Consider the following 24,352-nt stretch of genomic DNA (forward strand, 5'->3'; position numbering starts at 1 on the left):
TCTTAGTGGATTGTCATGAAGAATAAATGAGACCACGTTACGTGTAGATCATTTAGCAGCGGTAGGCCCTTTCTTGTTTCTCATGTCCTTATGTGCCTGTCAGTCCAAAGGGGTTTGCCTTACTTTCTTTGATGCTGCTTCTGCAGGGCTGCCTCTGATAACTGTCCCTGAAGGATCAGTCTTCTTTGCTTATCAATATCTCCTTCCATTCGAGCAAAAGCATGAGAGCCAATGAAAGAGAGATCAACTCCCAAGCCTTCATCCTCCTCTTCTTGGTTGTCTGCAACACAAATACTATCAATAGAGATAGCAAAACTTGACAGTAAATGCTACAAACAGACTGTGAATGCTGCTATAGGGATGAGTGCACAGAAACTCAAAAAACCAGGGTTAAGGTTATTTTTTGAGAATGAAACTGAAATCAGATTCAGGCATTTGAAGAACTGAAATAATGAAAGAAACCACCTGTCCATGTGGGATGGAAGTTTTAGGAACACATGAAATCAAATCAAGGGGACCTAGATGTAACCTAAGGAAGAAAAGAGTAGAACGTAATAATAAACAAAAAGATAGAAGCAATTATACTGTATGTGGGTTTAAAGATGAACTACAGCACAACACCTAACCAAAGAGAAATAGAAAGAAAAAATGTTTGGGGTCATTTATCCAGAATTGTTTAAGAAGGGAGCACTTGAATGGCTGGCACATAATCTTCAGTCCTTTTGTCAGGTAACCCCTGAAGGAAGACGGATGGACCAGGATTTCAGGGTGTGATCCGCATTCACTATGTTTTGACTAGCGGTCTGATTTTCTACACTGGTCATGCCTACATAATCATTCTGGTACATAAGAGTTACAGTTCTCACTACAAATTAATGTTACCTTTCTGATTTATCCATATGATCATTTTACGTTTGGCTAGCAGCCAGTCCCTTGGGAATGGATCATCTCTTAATGTGTTCCCCACTGCCTCACTAGATCTGTTTAAAAAAAATTCTTTTTTAAAGAAAGAAAAGCAAACAAACAAAATCCTTGGACCATGGCAGGGGAGCTTCCCAAGGCAATGCCACCACCTGAGGCCGTTGAGCTGGGACCTCCTCACATCTATACCACTGCTCCTCAAACTGTGACAGGCAAGGGCTGAGTGTGCCTTTATTAAAAAAAATACCCATAAATGAATCTTCTCTCAATCCCTCAGGCAAGGCTGATTTTACATCTATTTTAACAGATTCTATATTCTAACTGAAAATATTTATGAACACTAGAACCTATGAGGTAACAATATTTTCTGAGATATGGATGCAAATCAAGCAGTCTTTGAGGATGGGGGACAGAAGGGAACCTTTTGGCTAATGACTGCCCAGTACTGCTACCTCAGCTGATTTTGCTTTTTATTATTCCTTGTCATATAAAACACATTTTACGCATTTAAGAAAAATTATATTCTATTGTGGTAGTCACAATTATGAGGATTTCCAAATGATGCTGGGCACATTTCAAGGCTGTACTCTATTGGTGGCTCCCTAAAAGTACATGAGTACCCCTCCAGGAAAGCTTGGTTCACAGACATTTTCTGATAAAAATACTGGTGATAAAAAAGAGATGAGTAGCCTTCTATAGATTTTAACTTGATGCTCATTTAAAAGTGTTCACAGCAGGAATCTCACAGTAATTCTTAAACTGCTGCAAGTTCCAGCAATGAAGCTTGTGAGGCATGTCTCCAATAACACATATCCAAGAAGATCAGTACAAGCTGTCATACAGAACAGCTTCAGAGGAGCTCCCATCCTACCCTGCTCTACTATCACTTCAATCTACAGGGGTATGTAACCTAAAGAAACAAAACAAAACAGCATTCTTGTTTCGGTATTCGATGTTAGGTATGGCCTTCAGAGGACACAGTTGAAGCTGTTGAAAATTTTAGATGATAATATACTTGACTGCTTCCTCAACAGTGTCCTTCATGAAACTCTAAACTTCGTGAGGGTAAAAATGTTGTCATATCCACCTCTGAATCTCTACTGCCTAACACAGACTTGACATTATATAATATAATACATATATATATTTTTTACATTTAAAGAATGTAAAAATAACAAGAATAAGACTCTAAAAGAATAGAGTCTCTAGACTTAACAAGAATAAGACTCTAAAAACACCTAAGGTGGTCTTGATCTTAGTGTCACACAATAGCCTCCCAAGGGTCAGGCTGAACTTCCTACTTCTTCGGTGGCTGATGTTTAGCAGAGCCTTTGCTTCCTTAAGAGGAAAAGTAAGAAAAGGAGAACTCACCCTCCGGGGCGCCAGGTTTTTCACTTATTCTTATCTGCCGTTCTGGTACCACAGGCTCCCCTTCTGCATTTCCAATATCTGCAGGTAGGTATGGCAATGAGCAACTCTCCTCCTTTAATGACCTTGGGAAGTACAGAGGTAGCAGCTTTTGGTAAGTAGCCTGTGTGAGAAAAGCCAAACATTGTGTGAAAACTAACGAAGTAATGGAGCAGGCACCAGCAGTGCTTAGTGTTGTTCCCTACACCGTGAAGACAGCCTTCATCCCGGAGGAAGGCCACACCACTTCTAAGCTCAGACTGCGTGCTGCCTGGGACCCTCAATCAGTTCTCGTGTTAAGGATCAGGGTTTGTTAGTCACTCAAGTTGAGCATGATTCCCATCCTGGCAGTTCCAGGTCACTGAACCTGGAATGAAAAGTTCTGTGACCCCTGTCCCCAGCCCCTCCTTCACCTCACTAGTGATATTTGTCTTTCAAGATTCAGCTCAGACACCACTTCCTTAATCCTCAGTGTGCCATCAGGGTCCATTGGACCCAGGTTTAGTTTTTGAGTTTTTTTTTTTTTTTTAACAGTTCTAACTCTTTGTGAAGGATTGCTATTTCATGACTTCCATTCTTTCTTAGAGATTTCTCAAAGAATAAAGATATATCTCACTTAAAAAAATAGAATAAAACTCATTCTTATAATTTCCATATGGGTTGGTCCATTGGACTCATTCCTAAATCCATGATACATTATAGATACTTAGTGCTCTTATTTTTCCTGTATCTTGAAGCATTTTGCTTTTTCATCATCCTAGAATTATTTTATCATTATTCATCAATTATCCCCAACTATACCAGAAAAGACTACAATAGAATAATAAGAAACCAAAAGAACGATGGAATTGCCTAGAAGGGCAGAGAAATCATTATCTGTCAGTTTTCCTATTATGTCACCTGCAATACTTCATCATCTTTCATGTAAATAAGTATATTATATGAGGTACATAAGAAGACTGGATTGTAAGTCAACTGCACTCAATTAAAAAAAAAAGACTAGACACAACATCTTTGCAGCCTTTTTAAAAAAGATATAATTCATGTACCATAAAATTCACGTTTTAAAGTATACGATTCACTGGTTTTTAGTATATTCACGAAGTTGGGCAATCATCACCACTATCTAATTCCAGAACATTTCATCATCTCAAATAGAAAATCTAAGCTCATTAGCTAGGTCATTCTCCATACCTCCCTCCCCAAGCCCCTGACAACCACTAACATTTCTGTCTGTATAGATTTACCTATTCCAGACATTTCATTAAAATGGAATACAGTATATGGTTTTCGTGTCTGGCTTTCTTCACCTAGCATAATGTTTCTAAGGTTCACCCATGCTACAGGATATATCAGTACTTCATTCTTTTTATAGGTTAATATTCCATTGTATGTATATACCATATTTTGTTTATCCATCTATCAGTAAGTCAGACATTTAGGTTGTTTCCACATTTTGGCTGTTACGAATAACGATGATATGAATATTTGTGTACAAGTTTTTGTGTGTGGACATATGTTTTCAATTCTATTCTGCATATACCTAAGACTGGAATTTCTTTTTAACTTTTTTAGGAACTGCCAGGCTGTTTTCCAAAGCAGCTGCACAATTTTACATTCTCACTAGCTACGTATGAGGGTTCCAATTTCTCCACATCCTAACTCTTGTTATTGTCTGTCTTTGTAATTAAAGTCACACTAGTGAGTGTGAAGTGGTACCTCACTGTGATTTTGACTTATATTCCCTTATTGGTTAATGTTATAGAACATCTTCCCATGTGCTTGTCTATTCAAAACTTTTGCCCATTTTTTAAGATTTTATTCTTTTCATAGCAGTTTAAGGCTCACAACAAAACTGGGAAGAAGGTAGAGAGATTTCCCATATCCCTTCAGCCCTCACACATACAGTCTCCCTCATTATCACCAACCCCCACCAGAGTGGTACATTTGTTATAACTGATGAACCTACACTGACACGTCTAATCACCCATAGGGTTCACTCTTGGTGTTGTACATTCTACAGGTTTGCACAAATGTATAATGACTTGTATCCATCATTATAGTACCATAAAGAGTATTTTCACTGCCCTAAAAATCCTCTGTGCTCTATTCATCCCTCCCCCATCCTCCTGCAACCACTGACCTTTTTACTGTCTTGGTAGTTTTGCCTTTTCTGGAACATCAGATGGTTGGAATCATACAGTATGCAGCCTTTTCAGATAGGCATCTTTTTTTTTTTTTTTTAAATAAATTTATTTATTTATTTATTTTTGGCTGCGTTGGGTCTTTGTTGCTACACGCGGGCTTTCTCTAGTTGTGGTGAGCGGGGACTACTCTTTGTTGCAGTGTGTGGGCTTCTCATTGCAGTGGTTTCTCTTGTTGTGGAGCATGGGCTTCTTGGCACGCGGGCTTCAGTAATTGTGGCTTGCAGGCTCTAGGCGCACGGGCTTCAGTAGTTGTGGCACACGGGCTTAGTTGCTCCGCGGCATGTGGGATCTTCCCAGACCAGGGCTCGAATCCGTGTCCCCTGCATTGGCAGGTGGATTCTTAACCACTGCGCCACCAGGGAAGTCCCAGATAGGCTTCTTTCACTTAGTAATATGCACTTAAGGTCCCTCCATATCTTTTTATAGCTTGATAGTTCATTTCTTCTTAGTGTTGAATAATATTCCATTGTCTGGATGTATTACAGTTTATTTACCCATTCACCTACCAACATATTGGTGCTTCCAAGTTTTGGCAAATATTAATAAAGTTGCTATAAACATCTTTTGTAGTTTTTTGTGAGGACATAAATTTTCAACTCCTTTGGGTAAATACCAACTTTTGTCCATTTTAAAATTGGGTGATTTGTCTTTTTACTGTTGAATTATAAGAGTGACCAATTTACCTATTTTTATTTTGGATGCTTGTGTCTTTGACATCACATCATATCTAAGAAACCACTGCCTAAGGCAAGGTCATGAAGATTTATACCTATGTTTTCTTCTAACAGTTTTATAGTTTTAGGTCTCATACTTAGTCCCTAGATAAATTTTGAGCTAATTTCCTTTATATGGGTGAAGTAGGGGTTCAATTTCATTCTTTTGCATGTGGATAACCAGTTGCTCCAATACCATTTGTTTATAAGACTATTTATTCTTTCTTCATTGAATTGTCTTGGCAGCCATGTCAAAATTCTATTACACTGATCTATATGTTTATTCTTGTGTCAGTACAACATAGTCTTATTTACTGTGCTTGGAGTAAGTTTCAAAATAAGTTAAGTGTGAATCCTTCAACTTTGTTCTTTTTCTCCAAGGTTGTTTTGACTATCCTGGGTCCCTTGCATATCCATGTGAAATTCAGAAACAACTTGTCAATTTCTACAAAAAACTCAGTTGGGATTTTGATAGGGATTTTGCTGAATCTGTAGAACAATTTGGGGAATACTGCCATCTTAACAATATTGTCTTCCAATCCATAAACAGGATATCTTTCTATTTATTAAGGTCTTTTAAATTTTTCTTCAAATATATTTTGCAGTTTTCAATGTACAAGCCTTACACTTCTTTTGTTAAGTTTAGTCTTAAATATTTGATTCTTCTTAATGCTACTGTAAATGCAACTGTTTTCTTAATTTCATTTTTGGATTATTCTTTGCTAGTGTGTAGAAACACTATTTTTTATATTGATCTTATGTCCTGTAACCCTGCTGAGCTCCGTTAGTTCTAACAGCTCTTTTGTGGACGTCTTAGGATTTTTTTATATACAAAAAAACATAGCTAACATTCCTGGGATAAATTCCACTTGGTGATGTTATATTACATAATCCTTTTATATGTTGCTGGATTCAGTTGGCTAATATTTTGTTAAGAATTTTTGCATCTCTATTCTTATGTGTAGTCTGTTTTTAACTTTCATTGGAAAGATTTGAGAATTCAGACTTTTTCATTTTCAGCCCAAAATAGCAAAGAGAAGACAACTGAACACAGATGACGTTTCAGAATTATTAAAGGAATCAAAGGTGGATGTAAAGACACAGACAGCAGCACTTCATTAAAGATGAGGTTAAGATTGATCATATGAAGTGAATCTCAGACACTGAGTCTTCAGATGACAATATCCTAGATTAATCTTCTCAAATTCAAGAACCCATGAGTCAACAACATATTTCTATGGGCAAAGTAGAAATATGGCATTCTCATTCAGTGAGTCACTATAGGAAGAACTTGACCATACAGGATTTTGTGATAAGAACATTTTACTAGAAAGATGTGACAGTATTCTTTCATCTTTTACAATGTTTGTGCAACAAAATTTACTTGATATAAAAAGGTTGGTTACATTTCAATTCTTACTGAAATACCTTATCAAATTGTTTTTTATTATCCCTTTATTATTCAATAAATTATTCTTAAAACGACTTTTTAAAAAAAAGTCCATTGGACCTAGATGATAAACGTTAATGACTATTTTTTTCAGGTATACTGAAGGTGAAGAATTTTTCTCTGTTCCCCTGGGTCTGGCTTAGGTGCCCTGATAGACTGCCACAGCACTGTGATGTACACTCCCAGCACAGCACTTGCCACACTTCAGGGTGGTCTTTGTTTATCTGGCTATCTAACTATTAGTCTACAAACTCCCTGAGAACAGGGTATCTTACCTTGGTACCTTACTTGGTATCCTATTCTATGACATGGTCAAATCTCTAGCCCAGACTTCACTCCTCAGCTTTAGACTGACAAGCACAATGGCCTGCTGATCATCAGTTGAATACACTGACCCCCTAGGATTCAACATGTTCAAAATAGAACGTGTCTTCAATCCCTTCCCCTCTCTAAAATTTTCCCCCCTTTCTACCTGCTATCTCACTGGTGGCATCATTATCCAGTCATCCAAGCCAGAAATCCAGGAGTCATCCTTAACTTCCCTCTCTCTTTTCCCCTACATATTTGTGACCTCCAACTCCAGCTGAATTTGTTTAATATTTTTTTTAAATTTCAACACCTCCAGTGCCCTTGTTCAGGTCTGATCATTTCTCACTTGGAATATTACAACCGCTTATTATCTCTTCTGGTCACTTGTCTTTCTCCTTCAAAATCACCCTCCACATAGCTAATACAGAAGTGAGACCGCATCATTCGTCTACTTGGAGCTCTTCCATGTTCCCCCATTGTACGACTGATAAAGTATGAGATACCAGGCCTTGAGTGATCTTGCACCTGCCTAACTTGCATTTTTGCGACTCCTAGCCTCACATTTTATGCAATACACTACACCCTTTCTGCTATTTCTTACTTATATGCCTGTGCTTATGCTCGTATGACTACTGTTATTTGCCCTTCCTTTGGAAAATTTTAGTTACCTTTTACAATGATTTCAACTTACATATCACCATCTATGGAAAGCATTTCCTAACCACATGCCAGGCTGGAGCTGTGTGCTCCTGTCCTTCCCATACCTCCATTAATGCCCTTACCACAATTACCATAACTTATCTGACTTGTCTGTCCCCACCAACAGACAGTGGGCTCCTTGAGGACAACGACCATGACTCATCCACTGGTGCATTCCCAGAACCCAGTGGAGTAAACCTGATATATCCTAGAATTCAATAATAGGTCACTGAGAGAATGAATGAATAGGCAAACCAGGTGAAACAAGAAGAGGTAGCAAACATGGTAAATGTGTCTTACTTCAGCAAATTCAAAATGGTTTATATCTTATATATGTACCTACATATACTCTGAATGGCTATTTCACATGTATTAATTCATTTATCACAAAACTCCTATGATATAAGTACTGTTAGTATTCATTTTTTATCAAAGCACAGAGAGGACACAAAACTTGCCCAAGGACACAAAACTCAGAAGTAATACAAGCTGAATGGGACAGAGCACACTAAAGCTAAATAAAGCTTAATAAGATTTTTAAAAGAACTTATTTCCTAAAATGGCTCTAAATTAAATGGAAACATACTAAACCTAACCACACATAACAAACCATAAACCTCACAACTTACTCAATACTAGCCACTAGGCTAGGCTGTCACCTGTTTCCAGGTCACAGAGATAACAGGGCTTTTCCAGCAGTGGTGGTTTTCCAGTTATGCTGCCCAGGCACCCAGTGCTCAGGTCGTAAGGCGATGCCTTGAGCTGTCTTGAGAGCTAATATAGTGAGTAAATCAGAACAACTCCACCTTGTAAGAGTTTACTGCGTGATTACAGTTTACCAGTGAAGAACATGGACAAGATGCTCCTCTTGGCTTGCTTTTAGTCTCCAGTATAGTCTTTTTCAACAAATGATGGTAAGCCCCACTACCGAACATGTGCACAGATAATTAGGATTTCCCTGCTGGCAATTCAGTTAACAGATAATGAAGAGACAGAGGCAAACACTTACAAGTGAAAATAAGGTTTAAACAATGCAAGAGAATTAGCAAAATACCTCTTCAAGTTCAGAGACAGCAAATACTACTTTTTCAATAGTCTCTCCGTGTATTTCGAGGAATCTCCTTACGGTGCCTGAGGAAAAGAATAGAAAGATTAATTCAATAAATAAGAAATTAATTGTGAAGAAAAATCGAACCCTTCAAAGTTTTATTTCTGTAAGGGATCACTCCTCGTGTCATTCAGGTCTGTACTCAGTGACACCGTATCAGTAAAGCCTCCCCAGGTCACCCTATTTAAAAACTCTTCCCTAATTTGCTTTCCTACAGAGCAACTGTTCTGGACATTTCGTGGAGTTTCCTGTTTATTGTATATCCTCCCCACCCTCCCTGCCCCATCCATTAGACGAAAGCTCCACAACAGCAAGAGCTTTATTTTATTTACTGCTTTATTGCCAGTAAATAGTGCCTGGCGATAGAAGATGCTGACTCCAGACAATTCTCCCTTATCCAGTATATTCTTTTTATTCTCTGGGACCTCTCTCTCTGACCAGAATGGTCTAGCACAAGTGCCTTTCCATTAATCAGTTACAGTATGAGAAGTCCTCCTCAGCTCTTTATCCCTGTCAAGATCCTATTGAACCAAAACGGAATTATTTTTTCTTAATTTCTATCTTATCCTTATTCTTTCTCTATAAACTTCTTAATAATGAGACCTAGTGGCCTTTTCTCAGTCCCTAACTTACCTGCAATCTCTCTCTAGATGCCCGCACCCCACCTTTTAAAAATATTGTCCTCTCCAGGTTCTGTCCTCCATATTTTTAATTTTCTTGGTATATATATTTTCTTGAGCTCACTAATTTGATTATTAGATAATATTCCACATGCTGATGGCTCCCAAATCTTTATACTCTGTTTTCTGAACAAAAGACCTGAAATTTCCTACAGCCTGCTGGGCATATCTGCCCAGGTAACTGAGACCTCAAACTCAGCGTGTCCAAACCTGATCCCAACAGGTCCAAACCTGACTTCCATCTCTCCCCAACACCTGCTCCTTTACCTGTACTCCTTATTTCAGTTACACAGCAACAACCAACCACTAACCTAAGCTAGAATCCTGAATTCTTCTGACACTTCTTCCTTCATCCTGCATTTTCCATGTGTTATCATGTGCTTTAAATTCTATTGCTAATATTTTTAACAGCCATTCCTTTTCTCTTCCAGCTGCTCTCAGGCTCCCAAGGCTAACAAAGACGTTGGCAATAAGTTTTCAACTGTTCTCTTTCCAAGCCTACATATTCACTGTTGCCTGAGTTATCTTATGTTACCCTCCTTACTAACTATTTCCGATGGCTGTGCACTGCTTATAGGTTAAGATCCAAAGTCCCCATGGCATGGCTCTCCACACCCTGACAATTAACCACCCCTCCACCCCTGCCCTTTAGTCCTATTTCCAGCTATTCTTCCCACCCATCTTATGCTTTAGCCATTGGCTTCTTTGCTGTACTTCGAATATGCCACTTACTTTGATGTTACCCTACCTCTGCCTGCATGGTTGCCTTTGACTAGAATACCTTTCATCCACCATGACCCTCTCTTAGTGAACTCCTACTCATTTTTCATGGCCCAGTCAAAAGCCATCTCCTTTGTATAGAACTCCATCCTTCTGTGTGCTCCTCCCATAATCTTTTAAACAGCCCTCTATTTGTGAACTTTGCATAGCATTTTATATCTAGACTGTGAGCTTTCTGAAGGCCAAGTAAACTTAACATTAATACTACTAGGGCCTTGGGACTGCCCTGGTGGTCCAGTGGTTAGAATGTTGCCTTCCAACGCAGTGCAGGTTTGATCTCCGGTCGGGGAGCTAGGATCTCACATGCCTCAGGGCCAAAAAACCAAAACATAAAACAGAAGCAATACTGTAACAAATTCGATGAGGACTTTAAAAATGGTCCACATTAAAAAAAAAATCTTTAAAATAAAATATATATATTACTAGGGCCTAGTACACCTTTGGAATATGGCAAGCAATCATTCAAAAGTAGTAACTGAATGAACATTTTATGACTCTGATTATCAACCTATTGCTTGCCTTGTTCACTACTGTGTCTTGAGAGCCTAAATAGAGGAGACCCATTTGTTGAAGGACTGAACAAATCTTCCTAATTCTCTTTCTGTCAGGTGACAAATTTTTTCATTTCTCCCCCTATTGTGCTTTAATAATTTTTAAAAGATGAAATTAAAAAAAAAAACGATTTTCTTCCATCCCATTTACTTTGACACCAAGTTTTAATGTTTACACAAAATAGTTTCCCAGCGTATAACTGGGGCATTTCCTTTGGAAGACAACGTACGATGCCAACTAGTAACCAAGTTGAATTCCCTCAGCAGCACAGTTCACTCAGAAAAGTAATTCTGCAAAAAGGAGAAAAAAAAAAAGTGATATCATGGCTATAAGGTTTTTGTACTGTGCACTATTCTTTGCAAGCAGCTAGGATGCCATGTGCCTAACTTGTAGTAAAAACTCTGTAACTGGTGAGAATGACATGTGTGACATTAAAATTTCCAAACCGGAAACACAATAAGAACAACACCATTGCCTTTTTTCTCACCACTGTATCCTCTTCTATACAGCATAGGGCCTAGCATATAGTAGTCACTCAGTTCTGCTGAATGATAAATAACATGATACATTTCTCTAAATGTAGATGTTTCTTTAAGTTTCTTCTGGAGAAGAACTGAACTGCATATGAACTAAGGAAAAAAAGATAAATAACTTAGTATATCTATCATGCAGATATTACTTAGATTTCAAATGAAATAAATTTCAATAATGGTTTAATAAGTAAGAAAGCTTTTGGAGCTAAGGACTTAAGAGTTCCAGCCTCAGATTTGTTCTTGGCCCATATATGCTACAAAAGCCTAAAAGCCATTTTTTTTCCCAGATGCTTAGAAAGTATGTGAGCAAAGGGCACAACTGTTTGTGTGTGTGTGTGTGTATTTTTTAATGAGATGTTATAGTTCTGCTATTAGATTTAAGGTGTAATAAGTCAAGCAGGTCTTATACAAGTTAACCTGCTTATCTTAAAGCTTTACCTTTCCTTTGTGCTAATTAAATTTCTAGAAATTGCTTCATCAAAGTCCCTTATACCTAGTTTTTTTCTTTGTAATTTGAGGAGAATTTAATTGAGGGACCATTTACAAAAGCACATGCTGGGTTTCTGGTTGACAATTTCAAGGTAGGAAGAGTGGGCTGGCTTTCTACCCTGTGACAGGCAGAATTCTAAGATGACGTCCAAAGAGTCACAACCTGGTTGAATCTCCTGCCCTTGAATGTGGAAGGACCCAGCAGAAGTGAAGAATGTCACTCCTGTGGTTGAGTTACATGGTGTGAGGCACTGGCTGGCTGATGGAAGAAGAGTTTCTCCTGCTGGCTTGGAGGAAGTGGGCTGCCCTGTTGGGAAAGGGTCACGTAGCAGGGAAGTTCAGGTGGCCTCTACGCACTGCGAGTGGCCCTCGGCTGACAGGCAGCAAGAAAGCAGGGACCTCCAGTCCCACAGCTGCAAGAAACTGAATTCTGCCAATAACCACATGAACTTAGAAGTACCCGCCAAGCTCCAGAGATGAACTGTCTGGCCCACACCTAAGTTGTTGCCATGGGAGACCCCGAGCAGAAGAGTCAGCCAAGCCAGACTCCTGACTCATAGGAACTATGGCCTTATACCTACTTTTGATCTTTATCTGCTATTACTACAATTACTGCTCAAAGCTGACTCCTCTGTGGTACTGTATCAAGTGACTTATCTGAGGGCCACAGAGCCAGAGTTAGACTGGTAGAACTGGGACCAAAAACCAGTCTTCTTGACTACCTTTTCAGAGCCTTTGCTACAAAATGATGGTGTCTCTTTAAATTCTAATCCATATAATTACTTTAATAAAAAATGGAGACATAAAAGGCCTATCTCAAGTTATGATATAGGAATATGGGACACAGGCTAAACGAAACCAGAGAAAGTTAAGACCTGCCAAAAGCCTTGCCAAGGAGAATTATATAAAGGTAGGAACTTTGCTTTGGTAAGGCACCATTCAGAATACATGCAGGCTAGCTGTAACAGTAGTTTCCCACCAAAGCAGTCCTAACTCAAGCATAATGAATTATCTAGTACAACACATAGGTTACTAGACTTGGGAGTCAGAAGGCCTGGATACATGTTCCAAGTCTGCATAACCCTAAGAAAATGATAAATTTCTGAGCCTCTTTATTTGTAAAGCAAATACCTAAAACACTACACTACCTAAAACACACGGTTGTTGAAGAAGTGAAATGGAATTTCTTTTATCCCTTTTTAAGATACTTATTTCTTCAGCAAGGACCATATGTAAAGCATTCCTGACATAAGAAAGCATTAGAAATACAGAGATGAAAACATCTCTAGGACATCCCTGGTGGCGCAGTGGTTAAGAATCCACCTGCCAATGCAGGGGACACGGGTTCGAGCCCTGGTCCAGGAAGATCCCACATGCCGCGGAGCAACTAAGCCCACGTGCCACAACTGCTGAGCCTGCGCTCTAGAGCCTGTGAGTCACAACTACTGAGCCTGCGTGCCACAACTACTGAAGCCTGCGCACCTGAAACCCATGCTCCACAGCAAGAGAAGCCACCACAATGAGAAGCCCATGCACCACAACGAGGAGTGGCCCTTGCTTGCCGCAACTACAGAAAGTTTGTGCGCAGCAACGAAGATCCAATGCAGCCAAAAATAAATAATAAAATAAATAAATTAAAAAAAAAAAACTTTCTATTTCAGATAGTCCTATCTCAAAGGGGAACAAATCTTCTTCCTTGTCACTTGTCTTAGACCTGTCTTCTACAGTTGGAGATCTTATTTACAATCTTTACAAGGATCTGTGAACTTCCTGAAATAGCATGTAAATTCCCTCTATAAGTGCATTCCTCCGGGAAAAGGGTCCACAGCTTTGTTTCCTCAGATGCTCAGTGTAGTTTATGATGAATTCCAAAGAAGTCATAATAGTTAAGAACTATTGCTCTAAAAATACAGTATGGAGTAAGTCCACATGAGACGACTCCATATATTTGGGCACCATATATGCTAAAAGTGTGTTCTTCTTTAGGAGAAACACCACTAATGTTTCAAACTGTTTGCCCTGCAGTTTGTCAGTCTCATGAGATATGACAGCCAGAACTAGATGCAAAATTCTAGGCGTGGTCTGAAGCTGTATACCATACAGTGAGATCAGGGACTCCCTCGAGCTAAGCGTCATATTTTTATCTTACATATACAACATTCTGGCTCATAATGATTGAGCCCAGTCTTTTTAAACCCTAAACGCAAGGTTTTATATTCAAATAGCACACGTGAAAGCTACCGCTTAAACTGACAGTGCTGTATCAATCTGATATTACAAAATCTGTTTTGACTTCACTGTTGCTGCCTGCTAAGATTATTCTGAATTATGATTCAAATACCCAATGCATTGGCCATACTTCTCAGCGGTATAATTTTCAAACTTAATAGGCAAATTTTCTAAGCCTTTATTCAAAGGGATAAAAATGTCAAACCTAGAAAGTAAACTGAGAGCTCTGCAACTTGTCAACACAAACTTCCCGCCAGAGTGCCACAATCAGTTAATCAACAAATCTTCTTTGGCTGCAACTATTTAACTAGTGATAAAAAACTTTTTTAAAATTTAATTTATGTACAGTACCCCCAACCTTACTTACGAAGTGCTATGTGTGTTGCATCCTCTAAAGGGTAACCTCGTTTTGCAGAATTGATGACACAGAATCCAACAGAAGACATGGACTGCTCTCTGCAATCAAACAGAAAACACAAAAACTATACTCTAAGCATTCATAATAAATAATAAAAAATGCAGCTTAACTTCTCCTTCCCTGTCCCTTCAATGAATCTACTGTAATATTTAACCCAACTGCGCTATGTAAAAATTATATTAACATATAATTTAACTGCGCCATTTGGGGGAAATATATTCCGAGTAAAATGGGAACTAAGTAAAATGGGAATTGGTTAAATTCTCAAGTCACCCAAATGTATTCCTCTTACTCTGCCACGTTTGAGAAGATGATTAATTCTATCTTCAGGTTCCTCCTAAATTATTTAAGTCCCTCAAAATTTGACTTTCATAGCTAGGTTTCATTTTAAAACCAGGGCCTTTACCAATGTATGGCATGCTATGTCTAGGAACTGAGCTAGCCATACTTTGCCAGCTGAAGTACGTTTCTGTAGCAGCTGTATAGGGAACTCTCAGCGGCTGTGCGATAGCGGCTCTTGTACTTAGGTCCCACTGTGTGAATGATGAACCGGGCAGCTAGATTAAATCCTTTTGTCAATTTTGCTTCACCTGTCCGGCAACCTGGGAACAAGGGAGAATATATAAGTCATGGAGCTGTTAGGAAAAAAAAAAACCCAGCAAACTAACAGAACAATGCATGAAACAGAGAAAGTATTACGAACTTTGAGAAATTCCAGTTAAAAATATGGATTGAATACAAACATTTGTCTCTGATCCCAAAAAAGCAATACAACAGGTATAAAAAGAGAGACAAAGAGGATGGGAGAGAACATGAAGCAGAAAAGCATCATTAAAATTGTGGAAGGAATAAAGTCAGTGGACTAGAAGCAACTGATTTAGCAAAGCAGAGAAACATAACTGCTTGCAGAAATGGGGTGACCAACATGAAGCAAGCTGGTCTGTTCTGAAAGGCAGTGTTGGATTGAAGACAGACTGCTTTGATTCAAATCCTGAATCCACCATGTTCCTGCTATGACCCTTTGGACAAGCCCTTGGCCTCTCCATGCCTCAATTTCCTATATAAGGGGGATACTAGTAGTACTTATTTCACAGGATTAAATGAGTTAATATATGCAAAGTGCATTCATGCATTAGCTATTATTGTTGTTATTACTACAGAACACTAAAAAGGCTCAGAAATTGGAGGTCCTAAGAACTTCTGAAGGCTATGATGTGAAGTGGGACTAAAAAGAGGAGGCTGAGTTAAAAGTTTGCATAAAAACATTCAAATCTGCAACAACCCCTCTCCCAGCCAGCACAGCAAGGCGATGATTCCTTTACCACCACAGCAACAGGAAGGTTTATTCTTGGGAGATGCTGCACTAGAGCTTCTGGACTCTAAGAACCCCAGGCACAGCTGAAAAGAGGGGATTTGATTAAACTGTTATACTCAACAGTAATGGCTCTAGATCTCTGCTCCTAACTGGCTTCCAAAACAGACATCCATGATTATACCCCTGGAAGATTCCCTTCCAGGAGACTAAGAGGCTCAAACCAAAGGACCTACAGATTCTGATAAATGAGGGATGAGGGATGTTCTCCCAATGAAACAGCAGGGCTCCTGCTCATCACCTGCTTCAAGATCCACCAAGCCCATGCACACAAAGCTTCCCAGTACCTTCTCAATTCCTCTCTTGAATATGCTAACACTCGAGGATCACCAGGAAGTGAGGAAAGCCTCTCAGAAACGGGGTATGTGTGGGGGGCACAAATGCTAAAAAAAAAAATAGGCAATTTAGGGAAGGAAACTTAAAAAACAAGCCAAAAAACTCCCAACACTATAATTAATACTCTCAAAGAGGTGAGAAGAGACACAGTATGTCTGAAACATAACCAGAATGTTATGAAAAACAGAATATTCAGAGAAGAGGAAAAAGCACTTATCTAATTGTTATAGCCAAGTGAAAAATATGACAGCAGAAATAAAAAGTTCAAAAATGGGTTAAAGCTAAAGTTGAGGAAATCGTCCAGAAAATAAACAGATAGAAAATAAGAGGTAACAGATATAAAACTCGGAGGATGAAATGGGAGGTAGAGCATCCAATAAAGTTTCTTCAAAGACAGAACAGAGAATACAGAGGGAAGGAAATTATTAAAAAAATAAAACAAGAAATTTCCCATAATGGAAAGATATGAGTTTCTAGACTCAAAGAGCCCATGGAATAACCAAACCAGACCAAGCCACATCACTTAAATTACTTAAATCACTTAAATTTCAATTAAAAAAACATCAGAAATAAAGATGAGATCATAAAGTTTCCAGAAAAGAAACCAGTAACATATGAAGAATCAGGAATAATAATATGAGATTTTTCAAGAGCAATAATGAAAATAGAAAACAATGGAGCAATGCCTTCAAAAATCTGGAAAATAATTTCTAACGTAGAATTTTATTTCCACCCAAACTATAATTTAGGACTATAAATTGTTGCTAAAACCATTATGTGAATGTACAATGAGGGACTAGATACTCATAGAGCCTAAACACCATCTTATTGATTACCTTTCGGCCACAAAGGATAAAATATAACTGTACAAATGGAAGGATCAAACTGTCATCACTCTAATCTGGAGAGCCTCTTAATAATGGTCCACTAACAGGTCAATCAGATTTCATGTATCTTCTAATATGAGACAATATTAAGTACACAATACAACATCACCTATGAAATATTTTAGCCAAACTTGATTCCATTAGATATAACTTCCAGTTTAGAGGAAATACAAGGGATAAAGCAATAAACTAAATGGTACCTCAGGTGAATCAGATATATCCAGAAGGTGGGATATCTTGAAAAATATCTTGGCCTAATTCACTCAAACAAGTCATATTTCCCTCAAATCTTCTTTTCTCTATGCTAATCCTAGCTCTTTAAACTATTCCTTCAAATAATATGGTTTCCACAATGTCTACTATGCTAATCATTTTCTTTTAGGTATATCCCAGTCTATCACTCTTAAAAAGTAATAACAAAAATAAGATGAAAACTATGCAGCATGGGGTCCTAACAGGACAGAATAAATAACAGCCTCTCTTGACTTTGATGCTGTACTTTTCTCCTCAGCTTTACTGAGGCATAATTGACATATAACATTGTGTAATTATTGTGGTAACCATTTCACAATATATACATATATCAAATGACCATGTTTAAGGTGTACAACATGGTCATTTGATATATGTATGTATTGTGAAATGATTACCACAATAAGGTCAGTTAACGCATCTATCACCTCAAATAACTACTTTTCTTTATAGAGAGAACACTTCAGATCTACTCTCTTGACAACCTTCAAGTATGTAATAGTGTTATTAATTATAATCACCATGCTGTACAACTTTAGTATTTATATTATAGCCTGAAGTTTGTTCTTTTGACCAACATCTCATTTCCCCCACCCCTGTCAACCACAATTCTATTCTCTGTTTCTATGACTTCAGCTTTTTTCAGATTCCATATATAAATGAGATCATTCAATATGCCTTTGACTTTATTTCACTTGGCATAACACCATCAAAGTCATGCATATTGTTGCAAATGGCAGGATTTCCTTTTTTATGGCTGAAAAATATTCCACTGTGTATACTATATATTATATAATATGTACACAGACACAGTTTATACATACACACACCACCACCACTACATTTTCTTTATTCACTCACCCATCAATGGACACTTAGGTTGTTTCCATGTCTTGGCTATCATAAATAATGCTGCAATGAACATTGGGGTGCAGATACCTCTTTAAGATAATGATTTCATTTTCTCTGGATTTACACCTAGAAGTGGAATTTCTGGACAATACAGTAATTCCATTTAAATTCTTTTGAGGAACCTCCATACTGTTTTCCATAACAGCTATCCCAATTCACATACTTACCATGAGTGCACAACAGTTCCCTTTTCTCCACATCCTTAACAGCATGTTATCTCATTTTTAAAATAACAGCCATTCTAACAGGTGTGTGGTGATACTTCACTGTGGTTTTTTTTTTTTTTTGTGGTACGTGGGCCTCTCACTGTTGTGGCCTCTCCCGTTGCAGAGCACAGGCTCTGGACGTGCAGGCTCAGCAGCCATGGCTCATGGGCCCAGCCGCTCTGCGGCATGTGGGATCTTCCTGGACTGGGGCACGAACCTGTGTCCCCTGCATCAGCAGGCGGACTCTCAACCACTGTGCTGCCGGGGAAGCCCTTCACTGTGGTTTTTATTGAGCACCTTTGTATGCACCTATTGGCCATCTGTGTCTTATTTGGGAAAATGTCTCTTCTTGTGCTGTACAGAAGCTTTTTAGTTTGATGTAGTCCCATTTGTTACTGTTCTGATTATTACAGCCTTGTAGTATAGTCGGAAATCAGGAAGTGTGTTGCTTCTGGCTTTGCTCCTCTTTCTCAAGATTGCTTTGCCTATTTGGGGTCTTCTGTAGTCCCATACCAATTTTAGGATTCTTTTATCTATTTCTGTGAAAAATACCATTGGAGTTTTGATAGGGATTGCACTGAATCTATAGATGGTTTTGAGTAGTACAGATATTTTAACAATATTAATTCTTTCAATCAATGAACACAGGCTATCTTTCCATTTATGTCTTATGTCTTCTTCAATTTCTTTCATCAATGTTTTATAGTTCTCAGTGTACCGATCTCTTACCTATTCACTAAATTTATCAGTAAGAATTTTATTCTTTTTGATGCTACTGTAAAATGGGATTGTTTTCAGAATTTCATTTTCAGGTGGTTCATTGTTACTGTATAGAAATGCAACTGATTTTTGCATGTTGATTTTGTATCCTGCAACTTTACTGGATTTACTAGTTCTAACAGTTTTTTTTTTTTTTTGCAGTACGCGGGCCTCTCACTGCTGTGGCCTCTCCCATTGTGGAGCACAGGCTCTGGATGCACAGGCTCAGCGGCCATGGCTCACGGGCCTAGCCACTCCGCGGTATGTGGGATCCTCCTGGACCGGGGCATGAACCCATGTCCCCTGCATCGGCAGGCGGACTCTCAACCACTGCGCCACCAGGGAAGCCCCTTCTAACAGTTTTTTGGTGGAGTCTTTACAATTTTCTCTAAATAAGATCATGTTACCTTCAAACAGTAATAATTTTATTTCTTTTCTGATTTGGACGCCTTTTGTTTCATTTTCTTGCCTAATTGCTCTGGATATGTTGAAGTATGTTCCCTCTACATTGAACATGTTTAGAATTTTTATCAAGAAAAATGTGATGAATTTTGTCAAACGTTTTTTCTTCATCTATTGAGAGGATTATATAATTTTCACTCTTCATTCCATTAATGTGGTGTATCACATTTATTGATTTGTGTATGTTGAACCATCCTTTCATCCCAAGGATAAATCCCACTTGATCACAGTGTGTGATTCTTTTAAAGTGCTGCTGTATTGTTTGCTACTATTTTGTTGAGAATTTTTGCATCTATATTCATCAGAGATATAGGCCTGTAGTTTTCTTTTCTTGCAGTGTCCATTTTTCTCTTAGAATTAGAAAAACTTTATTATGCAATCATACATCAATTTTTTTGTATTTAATGAACCAATAAAAATCCTCTGTAAAATTATAACTACTAATGATTCCTTTAATAGGAACATTATTTTAGAATTTTTATTCTTTTTAATATCTTTATTGGAGTATAGTTGCTTTACAATGTTGTGTTAGTTTCTGTTGCACAACAAAGTGAATCAGCTATAAGTATACATATATCCCCATATCCCCTCCCTCCTCAGCCTCCCTCCCACCCTCCCTATCCCACTCCTCTAGGTCGTCACAAAGCATCGAACTGATCTCCCTGTGCTATGCAGCTGCTTCCCAACAGCCATCCATTTTACATTTGGTAGTGTATATATGTCAATGCAACTCTCTCACTTCAACCCAGTTTCCCTTCCCCGCCGTGTCCTCAAGCCCATTCTCTACGTCTGGCCCTTTATTCCTGTCCTGCCACTAGGTTCTTCAGTACCATTTTTTAGATTCCATATATGTGCGTTAGCATACACCATTTGTTTATCTTTTTCTGAGTTACTTCACTCTGTATGACAGACTCTAGGTCCATCCACCTCACTACAAATAATTCAATTCATTCCTTTTTATGGCTGAGTAATATTCCATTGTATACATGTGACACATCTTCTTTATCCATTCATCTGTTGATGGACACAAAGGTTGCTTCAATATCCTAGCTATTGTAAACAGAGCTGCAGTGAACATTGGGATACATGTCTCTTTTTGAATTATGGTTTTCTCAGGGTATATGCCCAGTAGTGGGATTGCTGGGTCATATGGTAGTACTTATTTTAGTTTTTTAAGGAAAACTATACTCCATACTGTTCTCCATAGTGGCTGTATCAATTTACATTCCCGTCAACAGTGCAAGAGGGTTTCCTTTCTCCATACCTTCTCCAGCATTTATTGTTTGTAGATTTTTTGATGATGGCCATTGTGATGGGTGTGAGGTGATACCTCATTGTGGTTTTGATTTGCATTTCTCTAATGATTAGTGATGCTGAGCATCTTTTCATGTGTTTGTTGGTAATCTGTATGTCTTCTTTGGAGAAATGTCCATTTAGGTCTTCTGCCCATTTTTGTACTGGGTTGTTTGTTTTTTTGATATTGAGCTGCATGAGCCGCTTCTATATTTTGGAGATTAACCTTTTGTCAGTTGATTCGTTTGCAAATATTTTCTTCCATTCTGAGACCTGTCTTTTTGTCTTGTTTATGGTTTCCTTTGCTGTGCTAAAGCTTTTAAGTTTCCTTAGGTCCCATTTATTTATTTTATTTCCATTACTCTGGGGGAGGTCAAAAAAAACCTTTGCTGTGATTTATGTCAAAGGGTGTTGTGCCTATGTTTTCCTCTAAGAGTTTTCCAGTGCCTGGCCTTACACTTAGGTCTTCAATCCACTATGAGTTTATTTTTGTGTATGGTGTTAGAAGTGTTCTAATTTCATTCTTTTACATGTAGCTGTCCAGTTTTCTCAGCTCTACTTATTGAAGACACTGTCTTTTCTCCATTGTCTTTTGTGTTTCTATACAAATTGTAAAACTTTTTGTTCTACTTCTGTGAAAAATGCCATTGGTAATTTTATAGGGATTGAATTGAATCTGTAGGTTGCTTTGGGTAGTATAGTCATTTCCACAATGTTGATTCTTCCAGTCCAAGAACATGGTATACCTTTCCACCTGTTTGTATTGTCTTTGATTTCTTTCATCAGTGTCTTATAGTTTTCTGCATACATATCTTCTGCCTCCTTAGGTAGGTTTATTCCTAGGTATTTTATTCTTTTTGCTGCAATAGTAAATGGGAGTGTTTCTTTGATTTCTCTTTCTGATTTTTTTGTTGTTAGTGTATAGGAATGCAAGAGATTTCTTTTTTTTTTGTGGAGAAAGAATGTTTTTTTACAATTTTTTGACAGTTTAAGGCCCCTCTTTAATTACATCTCTGTTCTTTTCATTTCACCAGATAAAAGAATTTTTCAACCCCTCTCAGTAATAACCCAATGTTCAAGAAACATAAATACTAGTAAATTATTCCACATTTGCTCATTAATTCATGTATGTTTTCATTCAACTAATGCAGCAAGAGTCTAGTGTGTGCAAATATCATGGGAACAACTTACTTGTCCTCTACTCACCATTCTGTATCGTAGACCCCAATTTTCCTACTTTGTATTCAGTTAAATGGCAAACAGCCGACTGCCATCCTTAGGATAATAACCATATTGCTTTACACCATTAATATATTGTCTTCCTCCTTCTCATCTCTAATATCATGAACCTCAGTCTCTATAGTCTTCGGAATGCAAGAGATTTCTGTGCATTAATTTTGTATCCTGCTACTTTACCAAATTCATTGATTAGCTCTAGTAGTTACCTGGTAGCATCTTTAGGATTTTCTATGTATAGTATCATGTCAGCTGGAAAGAGTGACAGTTTTACTTCTTCTTTTCCAATTTGTATTCCTTTTATTTCTTTTTCTTCTCTGATTGCTCTAAAACTTCCAAAACTATGTTGAATAATAGCGGTGAGAGTGGGCAACCTTGTCTTGTTCCTGATCTAGAGGAAATGCTTTAAGTTTTTCACCATTGAGAATGATGTTGGCTGTGGGTTTGTCATATATGGCCTTTATTATGTTGAGGTAGGTTCCCTCTATGCCTACTTTCTGGAGAGTTTTATCATAAATGGGTGTTGAATTTTGTCGAAAGCTTTCTCTGCATCTAATGAGAGTATCCTATGGTTTTTATCCTTCAGTTTGTTAATATAGTGTATCACATTGATTGATCCACATATACTGATGAATCCTTCCATTCATGGGATAAACCCCACTTGATCATGGTGTATGATCCTTTAATGCGCTGCGGGATTCTGTTTGCTATTATTTTGTTGAAGATTTTTGCATCTATGTTCATGAATGATATTGGCCTGTAGTTTTTTTTGTGACATCTTTGTCTGGTTTTGGTATCAGGGTGATGGTAGCCTCATAGAATGAGTTTGGGAGTGTTCCTCCCCCTGTTATATTTTGGAAGAGTTTGAGAAGGACAGATGTTAGCTCTCCTCAAAATGTTTGATAGAATTCACCTGTGAAACCATCTGGTCCTGGGCTTTTGTTTATTGGAAGATTTTTAATCACAGTTTCAATTTTAGTGCTTGTGATTGGTCTGTTCATGGTTTCTATTTCTTCCTGGATCAGTCTTGGAAGGTTATACTTTTCTAAGAATTTGTCCATTTCCTCCAGGTTGCCCATTTTATTGGCATATAGTTGATTGTAGTAGTCTCTCATGATCCTTTGTATTTCTGCAGTGTCACTATTACTTCTCCTTTTTCATTTCTAATTCTGTTGATTTGAGTCTTCTCCCTTTTTTCTCCTGATGAGTCTGGCTAATGGTTTATCAATTTTGTTTACCTTCTCAAAGAACCAGCTTTTAGTTTCATTGATCTTTGCTACTGTTTCCTTCATTTCTTTTTCATTTATTTCTGATCTGATCTGTATGATTTCTCTCCTTCTGCTAAATTTGGGGTTTTTTTGTTCTTCTTTCTCTAACTGCTTTAGGTTAAGTTATTTGAGATTTTTCTTGTTTTTTGAGGTAAGATTGTATTGCTCTAAACTTCCCTCTTAGAACTGCTTTTGCTGCATCCCATAGGTTTTGAGTCGTTGTGTTTTCATTGTCATTTGTTTCTAGGTATTTTTTAATTTCCTCTTTGACTTCTTCAGTGATCTCTTGGTTGTCTAGTAGCTTATTGTCTAGCCTCCATGTGTATTTTTTACAGTTTTTTTTCCCGTAATTGATATCTAGTCTCACAGCATTGTGGTTGGAAAAGATGCTTGATATTTCAATATTCTTAAATTTACCAAGGCTTGATTTGTGACCAAAGATGTGATCTATCCTGGAGAATGTTCTGTGTCTACTTGAGAAGAAAGCATATTATATTGGTTTTGGATGCAATGTCCTATAAATATCAAATTAAGTCCATCTGGTCTAATGTGTCATTTAGAGTTTGCATTTCCTTATTTATTTTCTGTTTGGATGATGAGTCCATGGGTGTAAGTGGGGTGTTAAAGTCACCTACTATTGTTGTGTTACTGTTGATTTCCCCTTTTATGGCTGTTAGCATTTGCCTTATGGATTGAGGTGCTCCTATGCTGGGTGCATAGATATTTACAATTGTTATATCTTCTTGGATTGCTCCCTTGATCATTGTCCTTCCTGGTCTCTTGTAGTAGTCTTTAGTTTAAAGTCTATTTTTTCTAATATGAGTATTATTATTCCAGCTCTCTTTTGACTTCCATTTGCACGGAATATCTTTTT

The 24,352-nt window shown here is 37.9% G+C and overlaps 1 protein-coding gene across 1 annotated transcript in view; it reads right to left on the minus strand.

Annotated features, from left to right (window-relative positions):
- GDAP2 (ganglioside induced differentiation associated protein 2) overlaps window positions 1-24,352 on the minus strand; it is a 67,596-nt gene that overhangs the window by 25,467 nt on the left and 17,777 nt on the right. Inside the window, exons 4-8 of the mRNA XM_065880734.1 lie at window positions 14,944-15,097; window positions 14,445-14,533; window positions 8,761-8,837; window positions 2,293-2,452; window positions 124-280 (exon numbers count right to left, since the gene is read on the minus strand). Of these exons, the coding sequence (XP_065736806.1) occupies window positions 124-280; window positions 2,293-2,452; window positions 8,761-8,837; window positions 14,445-14,533; window positions 14,944-15,097 (637 nt within the window). The remainder of the gene's footprint in view (window positions 1-123; window positions 281-2,292; window positions 2,453-8,760; window positions 8,838-14,444; window positions 14,534-14,943; window positions 15,098-24,352) is intronic.

The sequence above is a fragment of the Phocoena phocoena genome, chromosome 1 (genome assembly GCF_963924675.1).
Source record: "Phocoena phocoena chromosome 1, mPhoPho1.1, whole genome shotgun sequence".
In the NCBI taxonomy this organism is placed as follows: Eukaryota; Metazoa; Chordata; class Mammalia; order Artiodactyla; family Phocoenidae; genus Phocoena; species Phocoena phocoena.